A 20,654-nucleotide genomic window follows, 5' to 3' on the forward strand; every position below is an offset into this window, starting at 1 on the left:
CAAGTACTTTTTAAATTCTTTTTTAAAAATTATTTTCTTTAAAACCTTATTTTTCTCTTGTTCTTTCTTTTCTCTTTTTTTTCTTTTTCCTTGCCAGCAGAAAGTGAAGGAGGCACACTTTCAAGTTTGCTTTTTAATCCACAAACTCAACATTTTTTCTTTTCTGTTTACTAAGTCACACAATTCCCTTGGAGGCAGACCTTTATGTGCCCCTTTATTAATGTTTTGTCCTTTATGTTCCACATAAAGTAGTAAACTAATAAGTAAAATCTTTATTAGAATTTCTCTCCAACTTTGGAATGTTTTTATGAGGTTGTAGGAGCCTGAATAATGGTCCCAAAGCCATCCATGCCCTAATCCCTGGAACCTGTGAATGTTACCTTATGTGGCAAAAAGGATTTGACAGATTTAATTAAGTTAAGGATTCTGAGATGGTGAGATTTTCCTGGATTATCTAGATGGGGCCTAAATGTAGTCACAGGAGTTCTTCTGAAAGGGAGGCAAGGGGAGATTTGACTAAAGAAGAGGAGAAGGCAGTGTGTAGGTGGAAGCAGAGATTAGAGTGATGCAGCTACGAGCCAACAAATGCCCACAGGAAGCTGGAGGAGGCAAGGAATGGGTTCTCTCTCCATTGGAGCTTCCAGATGGAACTAGCCCTGCTGGTTTCGAACTTCTGGTCTTTAGAACTGTGAGAGAACAAATTTCTCTTGTTTTAAGGTACAGAGTTCATGGTAGTCTGTCAGGAAATGAATACAGAGCTCTATTCACAATGTTCTGTAATTAATTTTGCTATTTTTTTCAATTTGTTGCTTGTTATTGTTCTTTTTAATTGCTTTTCTTCCCAGTAGTTTGCAGACATCAAATCAAAGTTATATATTTAAAACTGGTGATAAACAATGAGTTTATAATAGCCTTTCATGATATAAGTAGGGGCTTGTTTAACTCAACTCACCTGTTTTTTGCCTTCCCCACCGGCACTCTAGCTGCACCAAACTCCTAGGGCCTTGCTTTGATATGGTCCTGAATCTGCAATCCCACTCACTAGAGGTTTCTGTTATTTATAGGTTTTTTTTTTCCACCTTTATCAATTTTTAAGACATGTAGCACTTATTTCCTGTTTTCTGTTCTAGGTATTTGAGTACACAGCTTATTGTGTCTACTGGATTGTATGTATTAAAGGCAAGGATTTACTATACACTATACTTCCTTGTCATCTTTCCTGGAACAAAGTAGAAAGAAATAAACCGACTATTTGGGAGGTAATTTCCCAAATAATGGCCCCAAAGAGATTCATGCCCTAATCCCTGGAACCTGCGAATGTTACCTTATAGAGCAAAAAGGATATGATAGATTTAATTAAGCTAAGGATATTGAGAGGGGGAGATTGTCCTGGATTATCTAGATGAGCCCTAAATTTAGTCACAAGGATTCTGCTGAAAGAGAGGCAAACGGAGATTTGACTATAGAAGAGGAAAAGGCAGTGTGCAGATGGAAGCAGTTATTGACACATTATAGGTATAATAACTAATATTTACTGAGGATCTACTATGTTTCAGACACTGTACTGGGCATTTTATATATTCTGTCTCAGTTTATCCTCACAAGAGCCATGTGAAGTGGTTTTTCCAGTTATCCATTGCTACATAATAAACCGTCCCAAAACCTAGTGGCTTAAAATGGTGACAGCATTGGCCGGGCGTGGTGGCTCACACTTCTAATCCCAGCACTTTGGGAGGCTGAGGTGGGCAGATAACCTGAGGTCAGGAGTTCAAGACCAGCCTGCCCAACATGGTGAAACCCCGTCTCTACGAAAAAAAAAAAATACAAAAATTAGCCGGGTGTGGTGGCGGGCGCCTCTAATCCCAGCTACTCAGGAGGCTGAGGCAGGAGAATCACTTGAACCCAGGAGGCAGAGGTTGCAGTGAGCCGAGATCATGCTGCTGCACTCCAGCCTGGGTGACAGAACAAGGCTCCATCTCGAAAATAATAATAATAATAATAATAATAATAAATGACAGCGTTTGCTTTACTCACCAATGTGCCTTTGGACAGGTTGAGGCAGGGAAAGCTCATCTCTGCTCCACTCAGCATCAGCTGGGGTAGCTCGAAGGCTCAGGGTTGGAATCATCTGAAGGTTCATTCACTCACAGGCCTGGCGGCTGACACTGGCCATGGGCCGAAACCTTATTTGGAGCTGTTGACTGCAACACCTCCATGTGCCCTCTCTGTGAGGTGCCTCACAATGGTGGCTGGGTTCCCAGGGTAAGTGCCCAGTGAGAGAGAGCCAGGTGGAAGCTGTCTCACCCTTGATGACCTGGCTTCAGGTGAGATGCAGTGTCATTTCCACAGCATTCTGTTCTTTGAGGCAATCACAAAGTGCCACCCAGTTTCTAGAGGAGGGGAAATGGAGTCTGTCTCTTGATGGGATATGGCAAGAACCTGTGGAATGGGAAATATGGCTCCACTTTTGAGAATTCCTTCTGCTGTAGCAGAAGCTCGTCATGGTTAAATGATTAAAGCTGTAAGTGGCTGAGTGCTCAAAATTCTGACTCCAAAGCCCAGACTGTGATTCAGATATTTCTCTTACTATGTGACTTTTAAAGCTATTAATATCACATGATCAATTCCTTTTATAATCTCTAAACAAATTCTTATAAGCATTCTTCATTATTTTTAAACAAAAATTTCTACTGATGCACATAGATGTAATGTAGTTTCAGGGTACATACCATCACTTAATTTATATAGTTTGTAAAGATTAATCAGTACATGTGGAATATCCACATGTCTGTCCAAATATTTAAGGTTAAATATTTGTCTTTTCTTTATGCCAGAAACATTATTCCCTTCCAGCTATTTTGAAATCTACAATAGATTATTATTGACTATAGTCACCCCACTAATCTATTGAACACTAGGTCTTATTTTTTCTATCAAACCATATACTTGTACCCATTAATTGACTTCTTTTCACCCATACCACCCCCTCACCTTCCTGGACTCTGGTAACAACCAATCTATTCTCCATCTTCATGAGATCCACTTTTTTAGCCCCCACAGATGAACTAGAACATGTGATATTTTTCTGTGTTTGTTTTATTTCATTTAACATAACCTCAAGTTCCATCCATGTTGATGCAAGTGGCAAGATTTCGTTCTCTTTTGTGGCTAAATAATATTCCACTGTGTGTACCACATTTTCTTTATCCAGTCATCTGTCGATAGGCACTTAGGTTGATTCCATGTTTTGGCTGTTGTGAATAGTGCTGCAATAAACATGGGAGTGCAGATGTCTCTTTGATATATTGATTTCCTTCCTTTTGAGTATATACCCAGTAGTGGAATTGCTGGATCATATGGTAGTTCTATTTTTAGTCTTTTGAGGAACCTCCAAACTGTTCTCCACTGTGGTTGTACTAATTTACATTCCCACCAGCAGTGTAGTTCTTCTTTCTCTACATCTTTGCCAGTATTCATTATTGCCTGTCTTTTTGATAAAAGCCACATTAACTGGGGTGAAATGATATTTCATTGTGGTTTTGATTTGCATTGCTCTGATGATTAGTGATGTTGATCATTTTTTCATATACCTGTTGGATTTGTCATCTTTTGAGAAATGCCTATTCAGACATTTTGCCCATTTTTTAATCCGATTGTTCTTTTGCTATTCAGTAGTTTGAGCTCCTTATATATTCTGGTTATTAATCTTTTGTCAGATTGGTAATTTGCAAGTATTTTCTCCCATTCTGTGGGTTGTCTCTTCACTTTGCTGACTGTTTCCTTTGCTGTGTGAAGCTTTTTAGCTTGATGTAATCGCATTTAGTCTATCTTTACTTTGGTTACCTGGAGGACTGTTCATTTTTCCATAGGAGGACTATATGTGAATAATTTTTCAAATGTGTATAGATACTGTTGTGCTGCATAACATACTAATTCATAGAGCATTTTTGAATTTTTGGTAGCTTTTTATCCAGGGAAAGGGAATAGCATTTTCAAGGAAGCAGAGGTGAGAGGATATAGCATGTGTGGAGAACAGCATGGAGTGAAACGGCTAGAGCAGAAGTAGGGGAGAGCAAGGCTGTAAGAGATGAGTTTACAAGCAAGCAGGGCCATGCCACAGGAAGGCAGAGATTAGACCCAATCCCCGAGGCAAAGAGGAGCCATTGAAATGTTGTAAGCAGGGAAGTGATGGATTTCAGGCCTGATTTTTAAATGACCACTTCGGCTTCAGTGTTGAGAATTTAAAAGCATAGGATTTGGAGTGGTATGTAAATCTCAATTCACCCACTTACTGCATAATTTGGAATTTGCTTAGAATATTTTATGCTCTTTCAATCTGTTGACGCAGGTATTTTCAATTCAGGAAAGGTTTTTTTTCCATTTGATGTCTTTGGCTTTTTAATTTTCCTGGTGTCTTATTAACAGTGCATAGATTTAAGTTCAAATCCTGGGTTCCAACTGAGAGTTGAGCACACCTGTTCTAGTAAGACGGTGTGCTCTCTAATCTGCCCGGGTTCATCGGGATGGGCTTAGCTAATGGCATAACAAATAAACCCTGAAGTCTCAGTGGTTTAATATGATAAAGGGTTATCACCTGCTTGTGAAAAGTCTGATACAGAATGAGCCACTTTTCTCTACTTTGTAAATTATGGCCTCTGGAACACATAGCAGGGGGAGATGAAGTTGAAAGGTTTCATGAGATGAGTTAAAGTCAGGCCTGGAGTGGCTTCCGTCACTTCCACCCACATCCTGTTGGCTAGGATTCAGTCAAAGGTTCCAATCTGACTGCAAAGGAGGCTGGTAAATGCAGAGGTGCACGTGGATATTTGACCAGCACAAGTGGTTTCTGCCATCTTCCTCCCTGTCCAGATTTTCTGTTACTCTCAATCAATTAAAATTGAGATTCTCATAATGAACTGATGCAGTTTTTTTATTTCAAATTCTGTCTACAGCATATCATTTCTGAGGACTAGACACCTCACAAGTACTCCCTACTTAGAGCCCTGGTGTTTTTCTGGAGTTTGCCCTCTCCTGATGCTAAGGTGCCTGTTAGAGAAATGCAGACAAAATTCCAGCAGTCTTAAAAAATAAAATGTATGATTGAGTAATGGCTACATTGTTCCCTACTTGACATGGATGAGTTGAAAGGAACATACAAAATGTCATCCTGCCTTTTAAACAAGTGGCTTTCATATGACCATGTCTAATATTTTTCCCTTTTTCTAAGTTTCAGACTTTAAGATCCATATAATTATTGTTTTCATTTTTTATTTTTTTCCTACTCTCATCTGCTGAAAGGACCCACATAATTATTAAACTAAATTAATTAGCTACTAATACATGTAAATTATTTATCTAATAGGGTAAGAGAATGGATATCTTGGTTAGCTGTTTTTTTAGTAGGTACAAGGTTTCACCATGTTGGCCAGGCTAGTGTTGAACTTCTGACTTCAGGTGATCTGCCTGCCTCAGCCAACCCAAAGTGCTGGGATTACAGGTGTGAGCCACCAAACCAGGCCAAGCTGACTGTTAATTAAACACTATCAGGAATTACGATGTAATAAAAATATACTACAATAAATATAATTAAACTTCCTTTGATAATTCAAAAGTCACCTCAGAATCCCAAAGCAGTTCAGCATCTATGTAAAATATTTTAATATGTATTTTACATATATTTTTAAAGCACTTAGACTTTACAAAGTGTTTTCATATGTTTTATCTTATTTAATCTTTATAATTCCATGCAGTGGGATTTATTATCACCATTTATTGGATGAAGAAATGAATCAGAAAGGTTATTTACCCAACATTACAAAGCTTGAGACGAGCTGTCTTTATACTGATAACCATCAGTAATTATTGTCCAGTCCTGCAGACATGACTATGGCTGAATTCTGACATTTGGATGGACCTTGAATTTGGTTCTACACATGATGATAACTCTTTAATAAAAAGTTGCTTATTTGTCTTTTGTTGTCATAAATGTTCATTGCAGAACTAGAAAATAATGAAGTTCTAGCTATTGGTTGTTAGGATTCTGGATAATCGGGAGTTCATTCTGTTTTGTTTTGTTTTTGAGACAGTCTCACTCTGTCATCCAGGCTGACGTACAGTGGCACGATCTCAGCTCACTGCAACCTCTCCCTCTCTGGTTCAAGCGACTCTTGTGCCTCTGCCTCCTGAGTAGATGGGATTACAGGCACACACCACCGCACCGGCTAATTTTTTTGTATTTTTAGTAGAGATGGGCTTTTGCCATGTTGCCTGGGCTAGTCTTGGGGTTACAGGGGTGAGCAACAATGACTGGCCTCTGTTTTTTGTGATATTTAGATCCATACAAACTTCATTATAAATGAACAATTGGTATCAATTCAATTGTTAATTTAGCTTTTTTACTAAGGCTGAAATAAAGTAGACACTTTTTTTTTTTTTTTTTTTTTTTTGAGACAGAATTTTGCTCTCGTCGCCTAGGCTGGAGTGCAGTGGTGCAATCTCGGCTCACTCCAACCTCCGCCTCCCAGGTTCAAGCGATTCTCCTGCCTCAGCTTCCTGAGTAGCTGGGATTATAGGCACTCATCACCAGGCCCAGCTAATTTTTTTGTATTTTTAGTAGAGACAGGGTTTCACCATGTTGGGCAGGCTGGTCTTGAACTCCTGACCTCAGGTAATCCACCTGCCTCGGGTTCCCAAAGTGCTGGGATTATAGGTGTGAGCCACCATTCCCAGCCAAAGCAGATACTTTCTGTATTTTAGATTTTACTTAGCATTATTTTCTAGAGTTTTTTTTTTTTCTCTAAAGACAATTATTATTCTTAAAAATATGGTTCCTAAAAGTACTGGAAAATGCATCGCTAGTTGACAGGGAAGAATGTGAAATCTTCTATTTTACATCTTTCTTCCTTTTCTTCTTTAAGAAAGAAAAGAATAAAGAATAAAAACATCTCAGAATATCACATATACAGATGAGTCTGGGAAAGCTTATTTTCTGTCTTTTTAAGTTTGGAGCATTGGCATTGTAGAAAAACACAACTCATATTATCTGTCATACTCACCGCCTACGTTTTTTATGTCATATTTGTTAACATGAAAGCATTTAAAAGCAATTACACAACTTTTAAAAATCCATCGTTTCCCAATAAGCTCCCAAGGCTGGTTTTGCTGGTGTGCAGGGTTCTGCTCTGACAGTGTGTGCTGTTTCACATGAGCCTGTGGCCCTCAGAGAGCTCATCAGCCATGTCAGGAGGAAATTCACCACACACGGGTTCATCGGCCCTTCACTGAGATATTTAATTTCCGTTGTGAGGACCTTGCTCAGTTGCACAGATCTGCCCTGGCAATGGCAACCTAGCAACCCGGTGGAGCAGCACTGACCCTGGGCAGCGCTCCAAGGTAGAATGGTGCAGGGAGATGTTAATTATTTACAGTGCTGGATTAGTGAAGCCGTGAAGAGCACCTAGGCCACCATCCACTGGAGTTAATTGCCTTTTCATCTGAAGCGCACACACACGATGTGCTTATCTGAGGACCTGAAAATATGCTGGTTTAATTACATGTTTCTTGGCGGATAAAAAGCAATTTGTAAAGCTGAATGATCATTAAATTTAATCGAAATTAATCAAATATTAGAATGATCAATTTTCTGAGTAGCATTATCAGTTCTGCAAAAAAGAAAGCTGTTCAAATTTATTTAAAATTTATGTTAAATACTATGTCCAACACTTGTGGTCTCATATTAAAATGATCAAAGGCTAATATTAAACCAGGCATGGACAGTCACAGCTTAAGTTGCATTTGAGTCTGGGAAACATTCCTGTTATTATTAGCAGCAACAAAAAGTTAAAATCAGAGATTACTACATAGAACAAAGAGGAAACACTGCCGTTTCTCTGGTGTGTGTGTGTGTGTGTGTGTGTGTGTTTGTGTGTGTGTGTGCATGCGCATACACCTGTGACCAAGTAAGAAAAGGCAACAACATTCATTAAGCGCCAACTATATTCCAGGTGCTTTATATACATTGTCTTTGTATGGGGTAGGCTAGGTATTATTATTATCCCCATTTACAGACAAGGCATCTAAGACTTGGGGGATAGTGCAGTTTGCCCAAGGTGATGAAGCTGGGATTTGGACTCAGGTCTGCCAGGACCTAAAGACCCCTGTCTTTTCACTACACTGTAGGCCAGACCAAATGACTTAAGGTCAGAAGATCAGATTGACTCACAATGGGTGGTAGGGGAAAGGGTTGGAGCTGTGGGGTTTGGAAGGAGGTGCACCGGTTAACTCCATTCTCATTCACACCTGATATTCCTACATCTTCAGTACAGGTGGTTAGCATCCTCGCTTGAGCCTCAGCTGTGTTCTTTACTGGGATTCAGCATGCCTGGCCTTGGCTGCAAAATGGAAGGTCTGGGCCAAACAAAAGGACCTTAGCTTAAGGGGTTGAAGAGCCTCGGAGAAAACTCATCCCAGAGAAGGAAGAGACATCACTATGAGTTTGTCTGTTTCAAAGTCTTAGTGTCCAAGAGAGGTATCATGAATAAATAACCACGCTGAGTGGTCTGAGATGAATCCTATCATCTTCTGTCCTTTCCTTTTTCCTTCCACAGGTACCAGACCTGCATGAGTTCTGGAGGCTCTCCCTTGCTTCTTGCACCTCTGCTACTGCCTTAGTGTTTGCTTCTCGCTGAATTTGAACTAATCCAGAAGCATTGTCCCAGGACCTTCCCCCATGTTACAGGCCATTAGGCAGCTCTAGCATTTTGAGAGAAGGGATCCCTGAGTACCTGGTGGTTGTGGGCTTGAACATATGTGACTCCATCTTCATCCCAGTGGCCACTGGACACACTTGGGGGCACTCTGCAGAAGGCTAGCATACCTGAGAAGCAAGTGGGGCAAGGTCCCATGAAACCTGGGCTATGGCTGCTTATGTGACCTCTTGGTAGCCACAGGTGATGAGACTCAGGAAAATTGAGGTTATAAACACACAATGAAAATACCACACCAGGTCTGGGTGCAGTAGCTCACACCTGTAATCCCAGCACTTTGGGAAGCCAAGGCAGGTGGATCACTTGAGGTCAGGAGTTCAAGATCTGCCTGGCCAACATGTGAAACCCTGTCTCTGCTAAAAATACAAAAATTAGCTGGGAATAGTGGCACATGCCTGTAATACCAGCTACTCAGGAGGCTGGGCAGGGGAATCACTTGAACCTGGGAGGTGGAGGTTGCAGTGAGCCGACAACGAGCCACTGCACTCCAGCCTGGGCAACAGAGTGAGACTCCATCTCAAAAAAAAAGACAAAAAAGAATCACACTGAACTAATAATAACTGCTATAATAACCATAAGGAGCCCCATGTTTAGTTTCTATAGCAAGAATGTTACAACCATTTTGTATTTGTAAATCAGGCAAAACATATTTACTGCTTGCCATATGCTAGCCACTATACTAAGCTTTATATTTGCTAACCCTGAGGCAGACACTTAGTCAATATCCATTACTCCAGTCCTTTATGCTAACAACACCCTGCTTTTATTTGAGACAACAATGTGCTCAGCCTCCGGTCATGGTTTATGACACTCAGTCATGACACACCTGTTCTCTGTAGTCCCAGCTTCTTTTCATTGAAGGGAGGGAGACTGGGTTATGGAACACACTTCTAGAAGACTACAGGTGAAACCCCTCACGCCTTTCAGGCCTTGTTCAAGTGTCACCTTCCCTGACCATTGTGTTTAAAATGGTAGACCCTGGCACATAGAAGGCACTCAATATATTTTTTTAAAGTCAGGTGTGGTGGCATGTGTCTGTAGTCCTAGCTACTCAGGAGCCTGAGGCAAGAGGATTGCTTAAGCCCAACAGCTTGAGGCTGCAGTGATCTATGATTGCACCACTGCACTCTAGCCTGTGCAACTGAGTGAGGTCCTGTCTCTGAAAACAAACAAACCATTTTTTAGAGTGAACTCGTGAAAATAAAATTAGAAAAATCTCTGGAGAAAGTACTGAACGGCAAGCACAGATGCCCAGGGAGAGGAAGATGCCTGGCATGTTTGGTGAACAGGAGGCCAGCATGACTGGGATGGGTGTGATGGAGGGGAGAGGAAGGAGGGATGGGACCAGGTGGCAGTGGAAGGCCTGCCTGCACAAGGGCTTGCAGGGCACAGACAGGCATTGGGATCATACTCTGAGTGATCATACTATGAGGTTGAGGAAGGATTCTGGGCAGAAGGATGACAGCATCTGACAGCATCCATTTAAAACTACCATCTGGCTGTGGCTGAAAGAGACTGAAAATGACAACATAGAAGCAGAGAGAACAGGGGGCTGCTGCAAAATCCAAGCTGGTGATGATGCAGCTTGGACCATGGTGCTAGCAGTGAGGGAGAAGAGAAGTGATCAGGTTTCGCATGCATACTGAACGTGGAGTCAACAGGACTTGCCGACAGATTGGATGTGGATTGTGAAAGAAAGGAGATGAAGGATGACCTTAAGGCTTTTGCCCCAAGCAGCATCATGGCTGGGAGGACTGCTGGAGGAATGGCTTTTGAAGGGAAACATCAAGCACTCAATTTTGGACATGTTTAAGTTTGAGATGCCTATTAAACATCCAAGTGGAGATACAAAAGGTCACATAGATACACATCTCTTGATTTTAGAGAGAAGGCCAGGTCAGGGACAGAGGTAGTATTTAAAGCCTTGAGAGTGGATGCATGCACCTAGAAAGTGAGTGCGAAAAAAGAAGGAATAAAAGAAGTTCAAGTGTAAGGATGAGCCCTGGGATATTTCAATCATGATGACAATAATATGTGCCAGGTACAGGCCCCTTATCTGCAGGTGCTCATTTGCCCCTTACATAAATGCTGCAAGGTAAGTTCTCTCAACCTGACTTGATGGAAGGGGAATCTGTTTCACAGAGCTGGGTCATCTGTTCAAGGACACACAGGTGGTTAAGAGCTAAAACCTGTCCGACAAAGTTTTCTTTCCTCTAGCAATCTAACTTATAAACCTTGGTATTATCCTTTGTCTTCCCTTCCCCATCCAACCAGCCTTTGATTTCTATCTTCACATTAAGCTTTAGTACAGGGCATCCTAATCCTTTGCCCTGAACAATTCCTCCTGCCTCCTAATAGGATTTCTTGCCATGAGACTCTCCCCTGCTCTAGTTCATTCCTTGTTTCCTAAAAATAAAGCTGATCGGGTCAACTTCCTGTTTAGTCCTTCTATTCATTCCCCATAAATTCTAATCCAGCTCCTTAGCTTGGTAAACAGGAGCCTTCACAATCTGCCTCCAAGCTCTTTTGTGTCTCAGTTTCACATACTGTTGTTGCTTTTCGGTGCCTATGCTAGGCTTAACCAGCATGGGAACAAAAAGGCAACTGCAGTACACGATGTTAGGCACCTGATGGTGTGCGCTGTGTCTTGTTCCACATCTCAGAGGAAAGCTTTCTGCTTGTCACCATGAAGTACGATGTTTGGTGTAGCATTGTTTTACACGCCCTTCATCACATTACAGGAATTCTTTCTGTAGATGCTAAGAATGTATTGTTATTATCATGAATTGATGTCAACTTTTATAAAATGTTTTTCTGCATCGACTTGGCATCATAATTTCTCTCTTTTGATTAATCACTGATTTATTTTCTACTCTTAAATTAACCTTATTTTCCTTGAATAAACCCAACTTGGTCTTCATGTGTTAACCTCTTTAAAATATATATATATATATATATTTCTGGATTTGATTTGCTAATATTTTGTTTAGCACACGGCCCTACAGTTTGTGCAGTGGCCCAGGGGAAGCACTTTTTTTGGAAAGGTGGCCAAAAGCAAGCTGATAAGTAGGAGCAGTTTGATTTCCCCTTCTGCCTGGGATGAGGGCCTCTGTGTGGACGGCAAGGATTGGGATGGAGGGGACATCCAAAGTTCTCTATTATTATAGGAAAATAAAAATTTTGTTATTGAAAATATTCATTAAAAAAGAACACTTTCATATTCAGTACAAAATTTGGTACATATGTGGTACAAAAACTGAAATAGATCTCACTGCTAAAATTCAAAAGTTTTAATAGCAGGGAAATAAAAGTCTATAAATAAGCCTATATATATATATGTTCAGCTTCCCAGTTCACCTGACATAAAAATAGAGGGAAGAAGTCCCCAAAACACCCCTTCAGGAAGCTTTTTTACATCACATCCATGTATGACCCCTTCTCTGTGACTTTGATTAGGCCAAGGTTGATAAGAACAGTCTTTTCCAGTTCCAGATAACTCTCGTAGTCCATTTTTAATTCAGCCTGCATTTGTTCTTTTGACTTCTGATATATTTTCTGGGGGGGAAGAAAAACAAGACATCCCTATAAAACACTGATATCTAAAAATACCAAAGGATGAGAAGGGGCTGTTTGTGAATAGCTGACCTGGCTGCTGTTTTCTGGAAAGGGTTGGATGGAGGGGAGGAAGGCAGGAGGGCAGGTGGGCGGGAGGCAGTCAGATGTGCTGGGAAAGGAGGGAGTGGGGGGAAACATGGTCCCCAACCACTGTCTCTTAAAAAAAAGTCCCTTTTTCCAGCCTTCTTCCCTATAACTCTTGTTTCCCTTATGTAGACTGGAGGGTGACTAATAGCCTAGAGGTTGCAGAATTCTTTCGAAATCCCCGTCTTCTGAGTCCCATATGGATGGCATAGCTTGTGGATCACACGGCAATGACTACTCTCCCAGGCTGAGTCTCCAGCTGAAATTCTGGTTAGGAAAATTCCCATTTCATATGCGACTAGAGCAGTGATTATTATTATCCATTGAGGAGTGAGCTGTTTCCAGATTTTATGTTTGCAAAGAGACAGGTACATGATTTTCCTGAAATCTGTGTTGAACTGTTCAGCCTCATCCTGGCACCTGGTGAGCACTCATACAGGCCAGCCTTGCTAGACGAACATGCGAACACTTTCTATGTGCCAGTTATTGGCTAAGTGCTGTAAATATTTTAACTCATTTAAGCTCCATTGCAATCTTCTGAGGTTGTTACTGTTGCCATTTCCCCCTTCACCAGCCGTTGCTTAGAAGGAGACATTTCTGACTAACATTAGTTGTTTTTCCTTAGTGACTTTTTTTATGTTCTAAATGTAACAGAGGAACCCTTTCAAATTCATTCACATACCCACAATCTATTAAGAGTTCCAAAGAAAATTTGAGAAGTGGTGGCTTTACTTAAAAGAGGGAACCATATCAAATGGAAATGAAGTTACAGGAAGTTGGGAACGTTTTGGAAATTGAAAAGTATAATACAATTTAAGATATTATTATTATAATATTCAGGTGTTTAAAAAGTATTTCACATGCAAATTATTTTTGGATTATCCACAATTCTACTCGCTCCCACTGATGTAGATAATTAGGAGCTGTTGCTATGGTATTTAAACACTCATAATAATCGTGGATAATTGCTGGGGAAGGGGAAGGGTGGCAGATTATCTCCCACAATAGAATCTCAACAAACCAACATTTGTTAAGAGTGCAAAAGAACAAAACTAAGATCAATTTGTTTGTAGCAGTGGAATGCAATGAAAGGTTAATTAATTGGCATTCTTTTACACTTTGACACCAAACATGTTTTTGAAATGAGATCCTTTGCTTTTATTGCACTAATTAGTATCTATCAATAAGTGATAATGTTAATTTATTTGCTAATGCAGCACATTACAATATTTCCACATGCTAATGCTTTTTTTTTGAGATGGAGTTTCGCTCTTGTTGCCCAGGATGGAGTGCAATGGCACAATCTCGGCTCACCGCAACCTCCACCTCCCAGCTTCAAGCGATTCTCCTGCCTCAGCCTCCCGAGTAGCTGGGATTACAGGTATGTGCCACCACGCCCAGCTTATTTTGTATTTTTAGTAGAGACAGGGTTTCTCCATGTGGGTCAAGCTGGTCTCGAACTCCTGACCTCATGATCTGCCCGCCCAAAATGCTGGGATTACAGGTGTGAGCCACTGCGCCCGGTGCCACATGCTAATGCTTTTGAGACTGAGGGCCTCATGTGAGTAATTGTGTTTGAGGATGTATGTATTTGGCTATACAGAACCTACAGTTGGGATCAATGATGAAATGCTGGTAACAAAAGAGCAAAGGAGAGAGGCAGCAAGAGGGAAACAGAAATTGAGACAGGTGATCTCAAGTGAGAAAGAGAGAAAAGCTTAATTCACAGAGTATTTAAAAGCCCAAAATTCCAGTGGGCAAAGGAAGACCAGCAGAGTCACAGAATTCGTATCAAACAGGGAGAAGCTGAGAAAGAGGAGCATGGGGTGCTTTAGAGCTTAGGTTCTTTCTTGGCAGTTTAAGATGGATGTGCCCTGTACCAAATTCTCCTCTATTTCAAGTTTCATAGCTTCAGCATATCATATACAGTAAAATTCACCTCTTTCTCTCTACCCCCTCATATCTATCTATCTATCTATCTATCTATCTATCTATCTATCTATCTATCTATCATCTATCTAATCTATCATCTATCATTATAATTATAATAGCTCTATTTACTGAAAGTCTATTTGTCACTTTCTTTAACTGACAGCCTTACAGTAATCCTAGTTATTAGTATTCCCATTTTCAAGATAAGAGAGCTGAAGCTCAACAAAGGTGACAGCCTTGCTCCAAATCTCACAGCTAGTCAGTGGCAGAGTTGGGATTTGAGCCCACGTGTCTTGATTCCATATTCAACTCTTTTTGTACCACCTTCTTTAATGCATTATTCACCAGATATTAAAATTCTATAATGAAAGCTTTCAAATTTTGAATTAATGTATATGTACTAAAGGACTTTGAAATTATAGAAAATTTCAGAAACTTAAATTGGACAGAATCTCACTAGGTGTCTAACTGGCAGTGAGCTAGGAAATCAAAGGAATGCCCTCTTGACTCTCATGAGAACAAGAGAAGAATGTGAAAAAGTATAACTTTTCTATGGAAACTGTGGATTAAGCCAAACAAATATATTTCCACTGGTGCTCGAGGAAAACATCTTTCATTTCTGAAATTTAACTTACAACTTTTTTCTTTGCCATTTCTAGTTCCATTTCTTTCTTTTCTTGCTCACGAATTTTTTTGCGCTGTTCTACGTATTCCAGATGCTTGACTTCTCTTTCAAAGTAGTGGTTGACACTTGCCATCTGTTAGAAACAGAAGTCCATGAGAGGGTGACAGGCAGGAAGCCCCCATGACCTTTACAAGGCTCTGTTAGAATTTCTGCTGCTTGTAATTAGGTAGACGACCTACGTAATCTACCTCCCTAATCTACTTGATCATTATCTAATGATCATCTGCCTAGTCATTATATAGATTATCTATTTTGCAATACTTTAAATCTTTTAGGTGAATATAATTTGGAAATTGTACTCACAGGCCCACTACCAGAGGAGCTGTTACAATTCAGGGGCTATTGTGCCAACATTTAGGGCTCTGTGACTTGGAGGTTTCCAAAGTGGGATTGGAAGGAGAGAGCTGCAAAAATGTGCAATTTTGTAGTAGAAATATGCAGGGGTTTCTTTTTCCCCATTTCTTCCTTCTTCCTTCTAAATCTGAGGGACGTTTCATATCATCAATCTAATTAGAAAACCCAGATGAGGGTATCACTGTAGATCCTAGAGGGACTGGAAGCAGAGCTGAACTCCTGGTCCCTGGAGGCCTTCGAGTGTAGGCATAGAATAGAAGCAGGAAAGTCAGCAGAGACCTTGGGGAAGGCAACCAGGGGAGAGACAGCCTTTTGCCTGCCAGTAACTAGGCCGATGTTTGGACTTGCAGCAGACTGCAATCTGTATGTTTAATGTTCATTGTATATACATTTATATATTTCTATTCATTGATCTTTTTAAAGCCTCATTATTAACATTGTTTGAAACACTTGGGTGGTGGGTACAGTGTAGGGGGTGCAGAATACCACCAGTTCAGCTGTGCTGCCTGCTATACTCCAAGTTGGGTTGGGAGCCAGTGGGGGTGGGTGATGGAGAGATGCATGAACATGTCAACTGGGCCCTCAGGGAAGGGTATCACTGAAATCAGCACCCCACACTTTAGTTACAATGGGAAAAATGACATTTTCTGATTATGAATCCCCAAGTCATTATTCTCTCAGAATCTGGACTTCATTGTCTTGGTTTCCCTCCCATGTCATGTTTGGGGCTTTTTTTTTAAAGCTTCAAACTATTTAACTCATACAACAGAAATACATCCTCTTATTTACTGTATGAGTCTTTTGTTCCCTTACAGAGCAAAAATGCTGTCATTTCTAACATTTTTGTAAAGACATATCTCAGCAATATCTGGTCACATTAATTCTCAGTCATAAGTTAGTTACTAACCTCATTGGTGGAAGGGCGACTTAATGTCCAAGGAATTTCTAATATATGCAGTGTTCCATAATAATCTGCTATGGCTATAAATTGCTGTTTAGCTGAAAGATTTAAAATAAATGGGAGGAAGAAATCAGCAAACAGAAAACCATCTTAAGCAGTTAAACATGAAATATGTGTTTGTTTTGTGTTCCCCCAAAGGACCTGCTGTGGTTCCAGTGATCTTGGCATTTTCATTAGATGTTCATGGCTGGACCATGTAAACATGTACAAGTCATTTTTTCCAGCTGATGAAATGAAAGCTAAGACTGAGCCTTTGTTGGTCCCCCTGCTGCCTCAAAACTTGTATTTCTGGTGACTGTATAAGGAATGTGGCTCCTGGCTGAAGTTGACTCTCTCTGTGGCTGGGCCCACTGGGCATACTTGAGAAGAAAGCAAGGAGAACACATGGAAAGATTTTCAAAGAAAAGTCATGAAGTTCATTTTCACTGAACACAGAAAGGGCTAAAGGGTACCATCATCCAGAAGAATTTCAAAGATGTAGCCAGAATCACAAGTCTTATTGTAAAAACAAGTAGCTTCCTTTGAACATTTAAAATGGGTATAATATGCAAAGTATTTGAGATTTTTAATCTTTTACTTCTACTTCTTTTTCTTCTTCTTTTTTTTTTTTTTTTTTTGAGACAGGGTCTCCCCCTATGGCCCAGGCTAGAATGCAGTGGTATGATCATGGCTCACTGCAGCCTCAACCTCCCAGGCTTAATCAATCATCCCACCTCAGCTTCCTGAGTAGCTGGGACTACAAGCACATAGCACCATGCCCGGCTAATTTTTGTTTTGTATTTTTTGTAGAGACAGGGTCTTGGCCATGTTGCTCAGGTTGGCCTTGAACTCCTGGACTCAAGTGATCTTCCCACCTCACTCAGCCTCCCAAAGTGCTGGGATTAGAGGTGTGAACCCCCATGCTTGGCCTGAGAATTTTAATTTTCTATCTCACTGTGTGTGTGTTCTTTTCCTTTTTAGTAGGTCTGCTTCAAATTGCAAAATCCTGGATTCATAATCCCTGTAGGCATACAAAGCAATGTTTTACACCAAAGTGGGAAAAGATACTTGGGTGGCACATATGGCTAAGCAGTAGTCTGACTATCACACTCAAGATGCTGAAGACTGAGTTTCCAAATCGAATGTCTCTGAGAAATGGATAGAAAGAGAATTTCATGCTGTACACCTTTGGAAACAAAGGGAAACTTCTTTTTAAAAAGGCAGGTGGGTTATAGTGGTTCACCCCTATAATCCCAGAACTTTGGGAGGCTGAAGCAAGAGGATTGATCACACCACTGCACTTCAGCCTGGGCAACAGAGCAAGACGTCATTGCAAAAAAATAAAATAAAAAGAGGCAAACATACTGGATTTACATAGAAATTACTACTTGGGCGAAACAGAAAAAAAATGGAGACAAAGGACATACATCACGTTTCTATGGACACATCATTGAATTTATGCTTGCTTTGTTATATAGTGCTTTTTCCTCATAGTTGGTTCAAAGGTTAAGCTTAAATACATATATAACCCCAGATAATCATTTTATCTTATGAAGAGAATTGCTTGATATTAGCCAGGGGAGAACCATAAAAGTGATATAATATTTAAAAATATGATTTGTAATGAAAATTGAAGAAACAAAATTTATTCTATCTGGGAAAAAAAAATCAGCAAAAGATAACAAAGATCCAGGTCACCCTGTCTGACCCGGAGAAGAGAAGGATGTTTCCTATCATGCGGTTCAAAACCAGCCTCTGCCTGACACGTGTCTCAGAAATCATTCTTGATGAGGCAACAGTGAGAAGAGCTCAGGTTGTGTCCAAGGTTTGAGAGCAAGAGAGAAGGAAAAGGAAGAGGAAAGATGGGAAGGAAAGGGAAGAGAGAAGAATGAAAAGGAAAGGAAGAGAAGGGAAGGGAAGGGATAAGAAGGGATGAGCAGGAAGAAAAACAAAAAACTAAGAAATAAACATTGGAGGCTTTTCAGATGAATGTCAAGATGTTCCCGAGTTACCCAAAATGACTTAGCTTATTTAGTTAGAATTAACATACAAGAAAAGATCCAGGGTTTGATGTAGGTGATCATAGTTATGCAAATGTTTTGAGACTGGGCCGGTTCATGGGTTTTCTCCAGAAGGTCCCAGATATCAATGTATCCATCTTCTCGCCCGATATAGAAAACTCCGGGCCGAGTCAGGGACCAGTGGCCTGAGGTGTACCTTTTTGGTGCACAGCATGACTGAAGGAGGGGTCCAGTCTTTAAACAAATTTTTAAAAAGACAAATAAAGAAGATTTTGTTATTATCTGAGGGAAATTCACCATGATGTTAGTTAAGTACAACTCAAGCTAGCTATGATCATATAACAACAAAATGATGCCCACAGGAAGTCTTACTTCTCTTTGTTGTAGGGTTTTTATATAACACCAGCTTTTCTTTCTTGTTTTCATAAGCCATTTTTAGTTGCTTTTCAGAAAATATTAAACATTCCAATTAAGTTGTTGAAGTTTCTAATAATCCGACTTCTAAACCCACTACTGCTTCTAACCTTACGACTATTTCTGTGGAAATTGGTGGACATTAGACAAGTAAAGATTATAAGGACATTCCGCTTATGCCTTTATTTTGCTGTCAGATATCTGCTTCCCATGGAAACAGCTCAGTAAACAGTAGAGAGTAAAACAAATGAAAAGTCTGCCAGTTCCAGCTGTGTACTGCATGTTGAAAATCAACATCAGAATTGGCAAATTCTCGTATAAAGTGACTTCAGATGGAAGCAGTTGATCACCTATAAATACACTAGGAAGAGATTTTAGACCATCAAAGCATCATGCAATCATCTTCTCTTTTCTCTACCATGGGGTAGTCTGCCTTCTTTGGGAGGTTTTCAGAAGTAAGAATAGAATGTGCTTTCTACCCACTTCAGGCTTCATCTACTGACGAGGGGTGCTTCTTCGCCTACTTATGTCGGCAGGGACTAAACTAAATCATGGAGCTGTCTCCCACCCTCCAATACATGCGTAAGAGATTTTCCTGTGAAGAAAGAATGTCGCAGATTCATGGACTCTGTGGAGGTGACATTTCAAACTTGTTTTCCTTGTCTACTTCTCCCAGCACCTTGAGTTTCTATAACCAAATTCCTGACCCTGGCATAGTCTTTGGACAATCATGCCTGAATTTCCTTTTTCTTTTTCTTTAACTACAAAACTTGCTAATTGTAAAAAAAAAAAAAAAAAAAAAACAAACATACAGAAGTACATTGGCATAAAGCAGAATTCTTTGTTGATGACCATTTAAGTAGTTTCTAAATTATTTTCAATGATAAATATACAGTTTTTGAGTATTTGTATATGTTAGAGTTTCAGAAGTGGAACTGTTAAGTTAAATATATATACATTTATATACATATATATGTATACCAACTTTGAAATATATATATGTGTGTGTATATATTTCCACATTATATGCCTATATACATACACACATATATTTCAAAGTTGGTATACACATACGCATATATACATATATATTATATGCATATACACATACATATATAGTTTCAGGCTTTGATAATCTCAAATTGCTCACCAAAGAGATGTCAACTTACAATCCCACCAAAAGTACTGATTCCCCCACACCCTTGCTTCACCGGATTTTATCAATCATTCTAGTTTTTGGCAGTTTAGCTCCTATCTGCCTAGATCCAGCCCCTCTCCTAATCCTGACCACACTCTTGCTGCTTCCCTTTAACCACTGTATGTCCCTGGACAGGTGAGGGTCTGCCTGCTGACATACCCTCAGCTTACTCACTCCCACTTTCTGCACCTGCCAACATATTCTTGGTGCAGAGGGAAAGATGACAAACCTAGTGTTTCTCCTTGCACTTCAATCAGAATTAGGCATCCCATCTTGTATTTTCAAGGGAGGAAAAAATGCAAGTCAAGTTCAGGTGTGGTGTCACACCTGTAATCCCAGCACTTTGGGAGGCCAAGGCAGGTGAATCACTTGAGCCCAGAAGTTTGAGACCAGCCTGGGCAACATGGTGAAATCCCCATTTCTACAAAAAACACACACAAAAAAGCTGGGCTTGGTGGCGTGCACCTGTTGTCCCAGCTACTCAGGAGGCTGAGATGGGAGAATCACCTGAGCCTGCGAAGTCGAGGCTGCAGTGAGCAGAGATCATGCCACTGCATTCCAGCCTGGGCCACACAGTGAGACCCTGGCCCCCACCCCCCAAAAATGCCAGTGAAGTCAACTGCCCACAGTAGATATTCCAAGACTG

General features: G+C 40.3%; 1 protein-coding gene across 2 annotated transcripts in view; it reads right to left on the bottom strand.

The window, feature by feature from the left end:
• The window catches only part of DNAI3 (dynein axonemal intermediate chain 3), a 176,522-nt gene that overhangs the window by 91,298 nt on the left and 64,570 nt on the right, over window positions 1-20,654 (bottom strand). The window contains exons 20-23 of one of the 2 annotated variants that reach the window (XM_024251594.3): window positions 18,426-18,630; window positions 16,343-16,434; window positions 15,032-15,154; window positions 12,041-12,320 (exon numbers count right to left, since the gene is read on the bottom strand). In XM_024251594.3, the coding sequence (XP_024107362.2) occupies window positions 12,177-12,320; window positions 15,032-15,154; window positions 16,343-16,434; window positions 18,426-18,630 (564 nt within the window). In that variant the 3' untranslated portion in view covers window positions 12,041-12,176. Of the gene's footprint in view, window positions 1-12,040; window positions 12,321-15,031; window positions 15,155-16,342; window positions 16,435-18,425; window positions 18,631-20,654 lie in introns of those variants that run through there. The other variant, XM_054532047.2, reaches the window with a different exon arrangement.

This window comes from Pongo abelii, chromosome 1 (assembly GCF_028885655.2).
Source record: "Pongo abelii isolate AG06213 chromosome 1, NHGRI_mPonAbe1-v2.0_pri, whole genome shotgun sequence".
Taxonomy (NCBI): Eukaryota; Metazoa; Chordata; class Mammalia; order Primates; family Hominidae; genus Pongo; species Pongo abelii.